The 14,786-nt window shown below is 34.1% G+C and overlaps 1 protein-coding gene across 2 annotated transcripts; it reads right to left on the minus strand.

Annotated features, from left to right (window-relative positions):
* Positions 1 to 1,702: 1,702 nt before the first annotated feature.
* On the minus strand, positions 1,703 to 5,960 carry LOC130946634 (DUF21 domain-containing protein At1g47330-like). Of its 2 annotated transcripts, XM_057875439.1 has the most exons (12): positions 5,557 to 5,949; positions 5,148 to 5,224; positions 4,947 to 5,030; positions 4,707 to 4,820; positions 4,536 to 4,622; positions 4,202 to 4,341; positions 4,029 to 4,116; positions 3,386 to 3,459; positions 3,072 to 3,256; positions 2,456 to 2,649; positions 2,269 to 2,315; positions 1,703 to 2,116 (listed from the first exon to the last, which is right to left on the minus strand). In XM_057875439.1, the coding sequence occupies exons 1-12, from the start codon at positions 5,729 to 5,731 to the stop codon at positions 1,930 to 1,932; spliced, it is 1,452 nt and encodes a 483-aa protein (XP_057731422.1). In that variant the 5' UTR covers positions 5,732 to 5,949; the 3' UTR covers positions 1,703 to 1,929. The 2 variants fall into 2 exon arrangements, with proteins under 2 accessions (XP_057731422.1, XP_057731423.1); XM_057875440.1 differs by lacking the exons at positions 1,703 to 2,116; positions 2,269 to 2,315; positions 2,456 to 2,649; positions 3,072 to 3,256 and having other exon boundaries at positions 3,382 to 3,459; positions 5,557 to 5,960.
* Positions 5,961 to 14,786: the final 8,826 nt, after the last annotated feature.

Genomic DNA, 14,786 nt, shown 5'->3' on the forward strand with positions numbered 1-14,786 from the left:
TAAAAAAATTAAATCGATGATTAAAAATAATAATAAAAATTTTTTTTAGCATTTTTTTAGTAATTATAATCGTCTCTATGATGATTTTTATTTTGCTCTATGTTCTGATATAATTAATATTTAATAGTAATATAAATTATTTTTATTATTTAAAATTAAAATAATTATTCTCCGTTTCAATACTCAATAACACCCCATACTCAGTTACTCACTGTTAGCTACTAGGTTTGTGGATTTTTTTTTTATTTATCTTTTTAGTTACAATATTATTCGATCTTTTTATAAAAAGTTCTTAAGGGGGAAAATTAGCTATCCTGGTATGAATTAAAAAAAGGGAATACACAATAGAGAAGCTTTGATTTTTAATTATGTGATAGAAAAAATGGAAATCTAAACCGGTTTATAAACGTCAACATGCATCCCAGAAGGAAAGGAAACAACGCTACTGATAAAGGAATCAATAGTTAATATTAATTATTATTCAATTCTGCTATCATGCTGTTTCAGGTTCTAGTGTTTTGGTTAACGTCGGAATAACGAATTAGTTATTCTTATATGCTTTGTCCTACAACGTTAATATATTAAAAGTTACAAAAGTAAATGGAAGTTAAGTAAGACTAGTCTGCAATCTATCCATGGCGGTTCTTTCATGGGTTAAAGGAAGCTGGCAAATGGATGATAATTGAAAATTCGACAGCAATAGCAAGACATAGTTGCAGCTATGTTAAAGCGTGTTTCAGAAGAAAAAGGACTGTACTTGCTGCAAAATAAGGGTTGCCTCCGACAAATTCATCTTTAAAAAATTTAAATTAAATTTTAAATTAATCATATTAACCTTTTCGTCACTTCCATTATTGATGGCGGCAAAATTTTGTGATATAACATGTTAAATAACAATTCAACACACTTAGTAGTCCTAATTTACTTCTAACAGGATAAATTTATAAAATTAGATTAAATCAACTCTAAATTAAAAGAATTTTTAATACCTTAAAGTCTTTTAATTTGAAGTTGATTTGATATAATTTTATAAATGGATTATTCTCCACATACAAGCACTTTTCCATACAAGTCATACAAGTCATTTATACTCACGCCGTTTTCACGTTTTTTTTACCTCTTCTTTTTTTCGTAATTTTTCTCTCTCGTTATCGTCGTCATCAACACCACCTTTTCCTCATTTTTTTATTGAATTTTCTTCTCCTTTTTTCGTTTTCTCTTTCTCCTTCATCAAATCACAAGAAAAAACAAAGAAACATTATTCAAGATACTGTTTTACTGTTCTTCTAGATTTTTTTCTAGATTGTCTCTGTGATGTGCTTCATCCTTAACAAACAAAACATTAAAAGATTTCAAGGAGAAATATACTGTCTCCCTCCTATATTTGGTGTATTTCTGTAATCCTTTGGTTGTATTTCTGTAATCGTTTGGTTTATTTCTATAACTATTTGGGTGTATTTTTGGCAACACAAATGACAGAAGGACAACACATGACAGAAAGACTAATGTAACTAACTTAAAAAATTTAAAGGACAATTTTGGTTAAAAGAATCTTTTGGCAACCAATTTAAAAAGCATGTGGTCTTCCAAAAACGAATTTGACCATTTATTCTTATCTCGAGCTTGCATTAGCTTCTTTTCCAATCCAAATAGCTTATGATCAAAATCAAACATTAGGAAAGAACAAAAAAATTCATAGAAGTTGCTCAAATTCAAACAAGTATTTTATTGCTGAATCTGGTACAAATTTTAACAAAGCATTCATAAATGTTTAGTATTCAGGTACATCATATATATAGTTGGTGGTGGTGTTCCTTTCTTTATATGTATACTAACATAATGCCTTACAGTTTTTACAAGGAACTATACTGCTACTCTGCCTTTTCAACACATACCTATGTTATTATCCTGTTCATCTTCATTGATACATCATTGATTCCTGAGTGACTCACTTTCAGAGATTTGATCAATGGTGGTTGGTGAGCCCGTTACAGATGTAGCTGTCGAAAGTGAGTTCGTTGGTGTGTGCCCTTGAACAGCTACAGAAGAAGGTTGCTCCATATTTGCATCAGGAGCCTTGTCCTTAGAGTTAGATGCATTCATGTTAATTTTTATCCTGCAAGATCAATTTTTCATGCTTCGAATTAAAAAACTAATGGGGTTTAACTGATTGCCAAACCATACAAAACAAATCAACCGTGGCGAAACGTGTCACCAACTTCCCAAGAATGATCTACTTAAATTAAGAGGGAAGAGTTTTCAACTTACTTGTTGTGGATATTGACATATTCATCAGTTTCATCTAAAATCTCCTCCTGAAATGCACAAAGAGGATAATGAAGATGGATCAGCATGTACAGCTGAATTAAAAGCAACCTCTAGTTGCTTCCGCAACAATCAAAATATATGGAAGCTAAAAGCTCTAAAAGCGAAAATAGCATGCTATTGCACTGACCTGAAGAAGCTCTTCAATGACATCCTCCATTGTAATAACACCAACAACTACTTCATTTGGTGGAAACACCGGCAGCGGGGAATTATCAATGTCCATGATGCAATACGAACAACCTCTATGTCGCTTTTTAAAAGCAGGAGTTGCTGGTGGACTTTTCTTCACCTGTGGTGACCCATCATTTGACTCCGATCCACCTATATTTATGGCAACATTCAGGTCCATAAGATAATGCACAAAGTTTCATTGAGTTGATAAACCAAGAAATTTCATGAGCCCAAACGAAGGAAGTGATGCATGTCTCTATGATACAGGAAGAAAACCACAAACAAGTGAAGTAGAAACCATGTAATGCAAAAAGTAAAATTAAAAAGGAAAAACAAATGCACCTGACGATTTCGTTTTACAGAAGCTCCAGAAAATACCGGCACAGCCAGCAAAACAGGAGTAATCAAAGATACCCTTAGAAAGAACTAAAGAGAACAATTGTTTTTAAGAAAATAATTAACTTTATTGATCAATTTTAACAAATCCGGACAGTAAATGGTATTAACAAAACATGCTCTTGAATAAATAAAGTTAATCCATTTTTTTTTAACTTAAGACTATAGTTCTTTACCTTTATCCGAGGATGCCTTTTCTCCCTTCTTCCTGCAGCTGTCTTTGACCTCATGTTGATCGCCACCTTTGACTTTTCTGAGTGCTTCTGTTGTATTATTTAGATCCCTATACACAACTGCAATATGACTGTGACCCTTTTGAAACTCGTTCAATATATCATACAGAGGCATATTCTCTGAAACACTGAAGGAAAATGAAGAGGAAATCATCACTATCTAGCAATAATCACAGGATATGAACGCCACTGAAATTGAGAAAAATACAAATATATAGAACATCAAGTTCATAGAGAAGGATATAAAAGTAACTTACCGTGGAATTTTTCTGATGATCATTTTTCTTAAAGGAACTGCAGCCTTTGAATCAACCATAAAAAGATTCTTTACCTGCATGTATGCAATAGATAGCAGATATATTAGAGAATAGAAAGTGGAGTTCCAATTTCACTACTTACCATGTACTATGTATCAGTATCACACATAAAAAATAAGGGGAAAAGATATTTTTAGTTCTAAGTGTCTACGCACATTCTACCACCAGATGGGTTTAACCTTCCCATAATTCCATATCCATAATCAATCATTAGGTATATTGTAATCAAACAATAATCAGGATAAGAATGAAGTTCTCAACCTACACCGGTCCTTGTAACTTTTTTACACCAACAACAGTGGATCAATTCAACTGTTGTATTTCAAAGTTTATCATTAGAAGCAAGAGCCGAATGATGATAGGAGAGGAGGCGAAAGCATGGATAAACAATCATATGATAGTTCGACATAGCCAAACACATCAAGGAACAAAAAAGGATAGACAAATTTTGAAAAACTAACAACTATTTTCACAGCAGTATCAACTTTTAAGTCATATCCAATTTGATTGCAGGAATTAACAACATTAGGTATCTGCAATCCCATATATCTACTTACAAAATAACAGAAGGAAGAAAAGTTACCAGAACAAGTCCAATAATATTTGTTTTCTCTCCTGAATAAACTGGAACTCTACTATGACCCATGGACATTATCGCATTCAGTGTCTCCCTTCAGTATGGACACAATGAAGATGGTCAGAACAAAATAAGATATAGACAAGTTAGAGAAAATGATAAAGAATTCACAAACCCACAAATTTAGAGTTGCATCCAGATCAAGGGAAAATGCCTTTGATATGGGAGTCATAGCATCTTTTGCAGTCTTTTCAGTCAAGTCAAGTGCACCAGTAATGATGGTTGTCTCATCATGTGTTAAATCTCCTCCTTTACCAGCCTAGACAAAAGCACAATCGAGTAGCCATGGTAATTAGTATTGCACTAAACAGAGAGATATTGAAAAAAAAATTAGAGCATGAGCATGTAATAATATAGAGTTATAGACCAACAACACCAAACCATTGAACTCCATCTTAAAACATTCAAACAGAATGCATTACAAATTCAACTCAAACTTGGAACTTTATGTACCTCATTCCCATGAAAATTCACAAAAGTTTTGAGCTCTGCCCTCTTCAAAAGGGCAGCATGTCCTTTACCCAACATCCAATCAAGAACCTGGACACATTACAATCTAACATTAGATATAGAAGTTTTGCCAGTATCATGTTAATCATACATATAGTCACACTCTAAGCACACCTTGCTGATTGGATACGAGATTGGGAAGAACACTAGAAGGAGAACACGAACAAGCGGGGCCAATGTTGCACCAACTGTCAATCCATATCGAGTACACACTGCTTGTGGCAATATCTGCAGTGTCACATCCAATTGGTCAAAAAATAGCACTCACGGGTGAAAGAACCACACAGAATACACTACAGCATCAGTTTGAGTTTGTTCCTTATCATATCAATGATCAATCAATATTTCATTTACCTCTCCAAACATAAGGATGAGTGTGACCGAAATAACGATTGCTGCCCAGGAAGGCACAAGTGCATCAAGAAAAATGGGAAGAGTCTGAAAGGAAAAATGGGAAGGAAGTGAGTGCTGTGAACTTGTGATGATTAAGCAAGGAAAACATGAATGATTCAGGAAACAAAGAACAAAAAAGATATCACAACTAAGTGATAGCACCTCCATAGCTAAAGAGTTCCCAATCAAAAGCGTGCAAAGCAAAAGATGCTGATTCTTAACCACCGGGAAAATTTTAGCTGCCAAACACAACACAACGAGCCAGAACTCAGAAAAACAGAAACAGAAAGAAAAAAGATCATATAGCATAAATAATTCACTAGTCTCAAGCTAGAGGTACACACAGACATAATCACTGATTATTAAAAAAGAAAAGAAAAACGGAAATAATTTAGCAAACAAAAGAGATTCAAAATTTAATTGAGGCCCAGCATCCCAACGTGACAAATCGATCGTAGCAAAACAATATTACTAACTTTCGAAAACCGAATATGAATAGTGAAAGCTATAATTAAATATAAATAGTAACAGAAAAAAATTGAGAATTGAGGCAGTAATAGAAGTTAGTTACAGGCATGGATGCGGTCCTGAGGGCGACCAGACTTGATGAGAACTTCGAGGTCGACGATTCCCAAAGACATGAGTCCCAAAGTGAGACCCGCCATAAGACCCGCGAAGCAAACCAAACCTATGATTACAAGCACGTAAAGCGAGAACTTTGTTCCACAGCACGCCACCTCCGCCATTTTTTTTTTCTTTCTTTGTTTCTTTCTCTTTCCCCGACACACACACACACACACACTCTCTTTTCTTTCTCTGTTTCGGGTGGGGAGTGACGGACTGACGGGGCTTTTGCTTTGTTAAATTTCAATGTGTTTGTTAGTTACGGTGTGAAATGGCAACTTGCAATTCAATTGCGAACATTTCTTCCCCCAACTCGGTTTAATTTGCTTCACTATTACTAAACTACCCCATTCTGACATCTTCTTTTCCTAATCGAGATTTAACAAATTTTTAAACTCAGTATATATTATAATTATAATTACATCTGATTGTCATCAGATTACAGATTAACTCTTTTATACCGAAATATTATTTTATTGTCATCTAGATTTACTATTTAGAGATTGTAGGAATATTCCGGATAATATTATTTAGTACTATGATTTTATGAAATGTTAATTTTCAATAACTTATAGAATCACCTAATTTGACATTAGATTGGTATAATTTACACGTTATTAGTGCCACATATATATTAAGAAAAGTGGAGGAACAAAACTAATTCAGTAATTCTTTCTTTTTTAATCTTTTTTACTTAGAAGATAAATTTAATTCTTAGGTGTCGTTAATATAAAATTATTTTATCCAGTCAACTCATTTAAAAATTTAGTTAAAAAATGATATAATTCTGTTTCTATAATTTTATTAAATTTTTTATATTTTTTAATTAAATTTTTATTTTTTTAATTTTATAATTAATTTATTTTTATGTTAAAAATATTAAAATTAATAAAATAATTTTTTTATAAAATATATAATTAAAAACTTAATTAAATTTTTAATTGTTAGTATTTTAATTTATTAAAAAATATTCTGTAATTTTAATATTTTTATATTAATAAAAATTTAATTATAAAATTAAAAATAATAAAAAATTACACTAAAAAAAATATAAAAATTTAATTATAAATTTAATAAAATTATATAAACTAAGAAAATAATTAAATTTATAAACAACCACAATAACAACAACATAAGAATAGACAGTTGTAATCATCAGTTATCGGCCTTGATCGGTTACATACAGCTCATGCAGGTAAAGCACGTGTTCATGGACTGATTTGTTTTATTTAATCATTGGAGTATTAATAGAATATCAATTATAATAAACAAATTTGATCTTACTTAAAATAGTGAGTATATTACATTAAAACAAAAAGTTATGAATTTAAATTCTGAAATTAATTTAATAAAATATTTTTTTATAGGTTACATATTGTTTTGTCGATTTTTTGTAAATTGATGGTAGTTTGATATCTAATAGTATGAGAGCGAAACCTACTCCTCTTTGCAGGTATCATTTTTCTATAAGTGCATCAAAGCGTCTTCGATTAGACCAATATTAAAATAAAAAGTAAATGAAAATTTGTAAAAGAATAAAAGAAGTTAAAAACAACGAATTCGAAAAGGAAATTGGTTGAAATCGAAAAAAGTGCGTTAAAATTTAGAAAAAGCAGTAAATGTGCCTTCAACTGGGTCAAAGGACTTTTGACATGAAATATTAACGGTACTGGAATGTAAATTGCATTCGAAAATTAAATCATTACTTGAAACATAAATTTGCTTGAAAAGTAAAGTTTACAGAAAGATAAATTGAAAAGATAAAGACATGGAAGGAATCCTACAGATAATTAACTCGAAGCAGACTCAGAAAGTCTCTGGGGATGTGAGTGTGCATGAGTAATTTCTGAACTAAAGTTCCAACCCTTATCCCCTAAAACTTTCTAATACTTATAGTCTACTTCTATAACCGATTATTAATTACACAGTGCTGTCTTGTACGCGCACTCCCTGGTAACCGTTCCCACTCTTTTGCTAATGAAACGTTACCCATCAATTTCTCGCGTGGTGAAAGCCCTCAACTTCCCCACTTATGTAACTGTTCGATTCAATGTTTCTAGCAACCAAATCGATTTCTCATTCGAATGCCCATTCGACTAAGCCCACTCGATTAACGAGGTGTCCAAAATCGAATCTATATCAAGTAACTCCCAATTAATACTTGCACATGCACCTTTTTGACATCTGCTTCTATCCCAATAGCCTCTTTAATACTTCGAATTAGTTCATCCTAGTCGAAAATATTTTTCGACTAACAAATTGCCCCTTTAGATTAATGTGTTTGTCTTCAAAATCAATTTTGGAATATGAAACACTTAATCCAAATTCAAATTTCAGTCTCTTGAACCAATAATAATTACCATTTAACTTTTCCATTGATATTGACCCGTTTGACACGTTTTCCGTGACTTGCGAGTTTCTCTCTCTACCACTCCGCCTTCTTCGCGAAGTTACCTCCTTTCCCTTTGAATTCCATCTGTGATAACGGCTACAGTGAAATTTCCTTTAAATTCGACACTTTTATCTTTGTCAAGTTTTCTCGAACCTTTATTCTCTCGATTTCTCTTGCATTCATCCTTCTCTTACCACTTTCACTCATCAAACTTCACTCTTCTTTGTTCTGCAATGGCTGCTTCATCATCTCACACCACCGCTCAAGACAAAGGTAAAGGTCCCGTAGTAGAACCACCGGCTCCACCAGCTCTTCATGTGTTGAATCAAGTCAATGATGAAGTCATTGACGACCCACAACTTCAGATCAATGATACCAGAATCCTGATCCTTTTTACAGTAGGTGGAGATGTTCATTGTTTCATTGGGTCTATCGAAACCCTGGAGAAAGCAAACAAAAAATTTCCTTTCTTTCCCAACACTCAAGGTGAGGATTTGTTGATCAACCAAAACCTGGACATTTCTTTCCTCATCAATAAAAAATCTTTCAGAAATAATCCAAAGATTAACCCTAGAGGGACTGACTTCACAGCTTGGCATCAGCGTCTTGCTCCCACAAAGAGCGCTGCTTGAGGAGCTCTAAGGATTCAAGACCTTCTGTAACACCTTCACTATCAGAAGTCACGTTTCCGGCTGCACTACTCTAATAGCAAGAAGTATTATGACTACTTTACATACTAAATATTAAAATAGGAGCATGTGACTTGACTCTGTTTTGCTGCGTTTTTTTTTTTTGAAAATTGGAAATAAATACTTTATCTTAAGAAAAATACAAGCAGGCATAAATTCATATACAAGACTCCTTACATAATATCTCATAATATAATATACATATAAAATATACAACTCCTATCCTTCTTACAAACTTATAATAACAAAGACGAGGGAAGAAAATAAACTAATTAACACAACAGCATATAAACCAAATGCAATATAACTCTTCTTAATGCCTCTTCATCTGGTTCCTGAAAAGGTAAAGCTGTAGGGAGTGAGAATCTAACCACATGGTCTCACCATGGAGTTTCAAAGTTGTCATAAGAAGATATCTAATAAGAAAACTGTTTTCAAGCTCAGTGATTATCATTGCCTTATGAATCTTTTAAAAACCACTAGGTAATCGTTCAAAACCTTTTCGAAGAAACAATGTTTAATCTTTTAGAAATCCGAAACCTTTCCTTTCTTATAAGAAAATCTCAATCAGAAATCAACCACGCAATCAAACAACACAATCATTAATTCAGCACCAAAGTTCATTCTCAAATGTAGCACGCCAGGACAAACACAGGCAAGACAGACAAGGAAGGCACATATTTAAGTAGCAGTTATAGCAAATAGTTCAAATAGCAGTTAAGAACAGTTTAGCAATTAGGCAAACCAAAACAAGTTCAAACCCAAGCAAAGCATACAAATGCATATGATGCATGCCTGTCCTATGGCTGCTAAGGCTCATCTGTCGATTATCTAGCCAACCCGACAAGTCTGAATTGTCCTTAGACTGTCCCTCGACGTGCATCCCCAAGAGTCTATGCATAGATTTTTCTCAAATAATCAATATTACTCAATGGGGGTAACATTCCCGGGAATTTATATAGTGCCCGGTCACACTTACGTCATATGGTCAACAGAGTATCGAGTTTTCAACCTGGTACACGTGGTGGCAAGCCACGGCACTTAATCCAGGGAATCTCGTATCTCAGACAATTCAAATTCATAAGCCATATGAATAATTCAAAGATCATGTCTCAACATTCTCAATCCATATCTCAACATTCTCAACATCATAATCATTCATCAATCCAAATGTCATTTCCAAATTCATTCAAAAATCATATTTCAAAGAAAATCCTCATCATCCTTCTTTCCATTCCGTTCATTATAAACCAATCTCAAAACATAAAATGTTTAAAAAAAAGCAAATCTTTTTAAATAATTACTTCAAATGAAACTTCCATTTTTATAAAATTTTGGCAGCATCTCCTCTAAAATTCGGACTCTGTCATCATTTCTGGGTCCCAACAAAACCATTTCTTGAACTCCTTTCAATTCAATTTCAAAATCAAAACAATTTCAATATCTCAAACCATTTTCAATTTAAATTCATTTTTCTACAAATCAAGCTCATTTTCAACATTATAACCCTTTCCAAATTCTAATTCATTTCCAACAAAGTCAATTAACATTTTCTCAAACACTTTCCAACATTTTCAAACCCAAGTCATTCACAAATCTCAAATCATTTTCCGAAGTCAAACTAATTCTAACATCAAATCATTTTCCAATTCTCAAATTATACTTGATAAACATTCGAATCATATTTTCAAATTAATCTTTCATTCACTATCTCAATATCAACTCAATATTCAGAACTAGCCACAGACAAGTAAACAATCACATTCATTCAAGGCAGTTCAGTTCAACTCATAAGACTCCATAATCACCAAAAATATTTACTTGCCTAAATATCAATTTATAACAACTCTTAAGAATAAAAATGAGTTTTAAAAAAACACCCCTACCTCGCGAAACCACTAACCAAACGTGTCAGAGAATTCCTTTTTCCTCATTCTGAAATCGAACGGCATTGACTCCGACTATTTCCCGCAACCGTATAGCCCAAAAAGCACCATTCACAACAAAACTCGACACTGAGACATTAAAGTCGCGTAAAACTCAGAAACATATAATTGAGTACTAACGCGAGGGTTTCGAGACAGAAACACTTACTGTACTAAGAGAATGAAACAACGGCAGTGGCATTAGCTACACTGAAAACTCTTCGCAACAACACCATCAAACACGGCTCTATAGTTACAATGGTTCAACCCTGAAATGTGAATACCCAAAAACCTAAACAAGCATATAACAACAATAACAATAAGGATTTTAGTTAGGAATTTACTACAATTACGGAAAAACAGAACGATGGAGCGGCAACTGCATTAGTACCGGCACAACTAGAAGCAAAAGCAAAATAGAAGACAACGGTGATCCAGGATAGGGACGAATTGCATTAGAACTAGAATAGCAACTCCAGTGTCCTTCTCCAGCATCAAGGATGACAGTTTGGCTTACCATCATCAACAGCAACGAGCTAGGATCCAGATCGATGACGACGACGGCAGCACTAAATAGGAACATACACTATTTTATCCAGAATAAAAATATAGGGAAATAAAATCAGGAAGCAGAGTATGAGCAAGAATGTTACAGTTTCAAGAATGGAATTGGGAACGCAGGGGAAGCTACTGTCGGGCAATATCAGTGGCGCTTCCCGTCAAGCCCGATGGTGATTGAACTGTGACAGCAAGCTCCCTTCGACGGCAGCGCTAACGGCGGTGCGCGGCGTTGGCGGGGACGACTCCAACGCAGTGATGAAGATAGAACTTCTTCTCGATTAGCGGCTTGTAGCTCAATTTCCTCCCAACATCGTTCTTCCTCTCCTCGTCGTGGTTTTGTTCCCGATGGCGGCGACGGGTTGGCTGCGATGAAACCCCTGGCGGTAAGACGCGATGGCTCTCAACGCACGACTTCTCTCCTCTCTGAAAACAGTGGCGGCAACACGTGGAGGACGGTGGCGAGCTGGGCGCGACGGTGGCGCGGTGGCGGCGCAACTGGACGGCATAGTGTGCGGCTCCTTCCCCTCCGATTCCGAGCTCTCTCTTCTTCCTCAGCTCTCTCAGAAACTCTCCTCTCCTCTGTGTGTGTGTGTTTGCATTTTGGGAGAAAGGGGGTGGTGAGGGTTTAGGGTTTGTGAATTAGGGAAATTAGGTTTTCTGAATGAATTTGAGAATTTTGGGATTTAGGGTTAGAAATTAGGATTTTATAAATGAATATGGATAGATATGAATAGACATTTTGATACAATTGGAGGGTAGAGAAATTTTAAAACCAAATATACTCTTTTAAAAATATTTAAGAACATTATTTATCAATATATTGCTAAGTTAAATTAATTATTTCTAATTTAAATTATAAAATAAGCATATTAATTACATTTTTATAAAATATAATTTAAGCTCAATTTACCAAAATTTTTCTTAATTACCTTTAATAAAATAAGTTCTGAGATTAAAGTCTTTAATGAATAAATAAATTGAAGTTAGTTCATAATAGGATTTTTCTAAATATTTTGGGTTTTACATCCTATCCACCTTATAAAAATTTTCGTTCTCGAAAATTAATACAAAACTAAAGAGATTTCATATCACCTTATCTTTGAACACATTTAAGGAAATAGCAAACAGATCTCAGTATATATGTATAAAATTTTCAAATACCAAGGATTTCATATGTCATAATGATGTAAGGGTATAAGTGTGGCTGCAAGTAGAAGGTACAAGGTAGGCTGGTCATAAAATGATGGGTGTAACGTTCGCACCCATATAATGTACCCACTTCAGAACTTCAAATTCCACTCTATCCAGACACATTTCTGTCATTACTAGTCATACTATATTAAACAACTCGTTCGAGAATTCTCGACATCTCCACTCCCTTCGTACGCTTACTACCGGTCTCAAATCCAACACGCACAAAACTCTTTCACGTGAAGACTAAAACTCTACAGCTTTCTGTGATACTGTACATTTAAAAACTTCACCTTTCCACGTTCACGAACAGTATTCTAAAGAAACTAACGTTTCGGGTGCTACGCTTATGGGTCATACATGATTCTAAAGCAAACCCTTGTAATAATGAAGCAGGAACCATTGAAGGACAAATAGTACTTAAAACATGATCATTACTGTCAGGAACCTGTGAAGAATTCTCAGAAAAAGATTTGTGAAATAATTCAAGATATGGAAAGTCAAATTTACTAAACTTCACATGCCTAGAGACATAAATCCTCCCAGTAGAATCTAGACATTTGTAGCCTTTATAATTTGTGGCATAGCCTAAAAATAAATATTTGTGGGATCTAGATTCAAGCTTATTGCTAGAATAAGGCTGTAGCAATGGATAACAAAAACAACCAAAATTTTTTAAAAAATATAATCTGGTTTCTGATGCAATAAAACTTCATATGGTGATTTATTTGCCAATAAATAATAGCTTCATCCCAATCAATTAAAGGCATAGACGTAGTGGATAGCATAGACAAACTCATTTCAATGAGATGTCTATGCTTCCTTTCTGCATAGCCATTTTGTTCAGGAATATAAGGACATGAAAAACGATGTAAAATGCCTTCGTGTGCCATGAAATTAGCAAAAGCAAGAGATTTGTATTCACCTCCATTATCAGATTGGAGTTTCTTAATTTTACAACTAGTAAGGTTCTCCATGAGATTTTTATATTGCTTAAAAGCATATAACACCTGGGATTTGTTAACAAGCAAATAAGTACAAGTATACCTACTAAATGCATCTATAAAAGTCACACAGTATCGATAACCAAGATGAGAGACAACAGGGGCAGGTCCTCAAACATCACTATAAACAAGTTGTAAAGGTGCATCATAAGATGTATTAGAATCAGAAAAGGCAATTTATGCATTTTAGCTTGAGCACAATTTTTACAGATCTTAAAAATTGAATCAGAACTGAAATTATTATAAGCTATATTACATTGATTAAGAACTAATTGAACTGTTTTGGTGGCAGAATGACCTAAACATTTGTGCCACATATCAAAATTAGAATAGAAAATAGAAAAAACATAAGGAGTATTAGGGGCTGATGAAGATTGAGGCACAACAACATTCACAAACTGATAAAGACCTCCTCTTCTAAAATATTATAGAAGAACTTTCTTGGTGAACTGACAACAAACAACACAATAAGTTGTATGAAATTCAAAATAAACAAAATTATCTTGAATAAATTCGGATACACTTATTAGATTCTTAGTGATGTGTGGTGTGTGTATGAGCTGTTGTAATGAAAACCATCGTTTAGAATTCAAAGAATACAAAAATGAACTACCAATATGAGATATAGAGATACATGTATCATTGCCAAATTGAACCTTATCAGGGCCAGTATACTATGAGCAAGAAAGCATGTTAGATTGATTTGGAGTCACATAATGTAAAGCTCCTGTAATTGGATACCATGCTGGATTAGATATGGTGGATGGTGCAATAAGAAAGGCTTGTGGATTATGGAAAGATGGAGTTAGTGGTGGAGGAGTGGAAGTTGTGGAATTGCTTTGTGATGAAGAGGGGGATACAGAGTAAAAACCATAAGTGTGTGGCCTGAATGATTGAGACTGAGAAGGGGGTGGAAGTTCTTGGTTAAATCGATGGAAGCAGTGCCAAGCAATGTGACCAACACGGCCACATACTTGACATTGAGGTCTGGGAAAAGTATAGAAGGACCTTCCCCCTGTGGTTTGTCTTCCTCTTCCTCGTCTTCCTCCAGCTCCACGATTGAAATTTGGAATGGATGGAAAGGACTGTGAGGTTCGCTTGCTTCACCAGATTCTCTGGCTTTCGATACTTATCAAGCATTTCATCATGAGTTAGCAGCATAGTTTAAACCTCACAAAGACTAAACATTTCTAGTTTTGAATTGACAATAGTTATAATCATTTTATAATCCTCATTAAGTCCTTCAAGAATAGCTTTAACCTGTTTTTCTAGTTTGACAGGCATTTCCAAGGCTGTGAGAGAATCTGCAATGGTTTTGATTTTGGAAATGTACTCTGATGGTGTGTGATTGTACTTCTTGATAATCTTGAGTTGTGCCTTCAATTGCTTGATCCTAAATTTTGTTGACTCCTCAA

Source organism: Arachis stenosperma, chromosome 8 (genome assembly GCF_014773155.1).
Source record: "Arachis stenosperma cultivar V10309 chromosome 8, arast.V10309.gnm1.PFL2, whole genome shotgun sequence".
Taxonomy (NCBI): domain Eukaryota; kingdom Viridiplantae; phylum Streptophyta; class Magnoliopsida; order Fabales; family Fabaceae; genus Arachis; species Arachis stenosperma.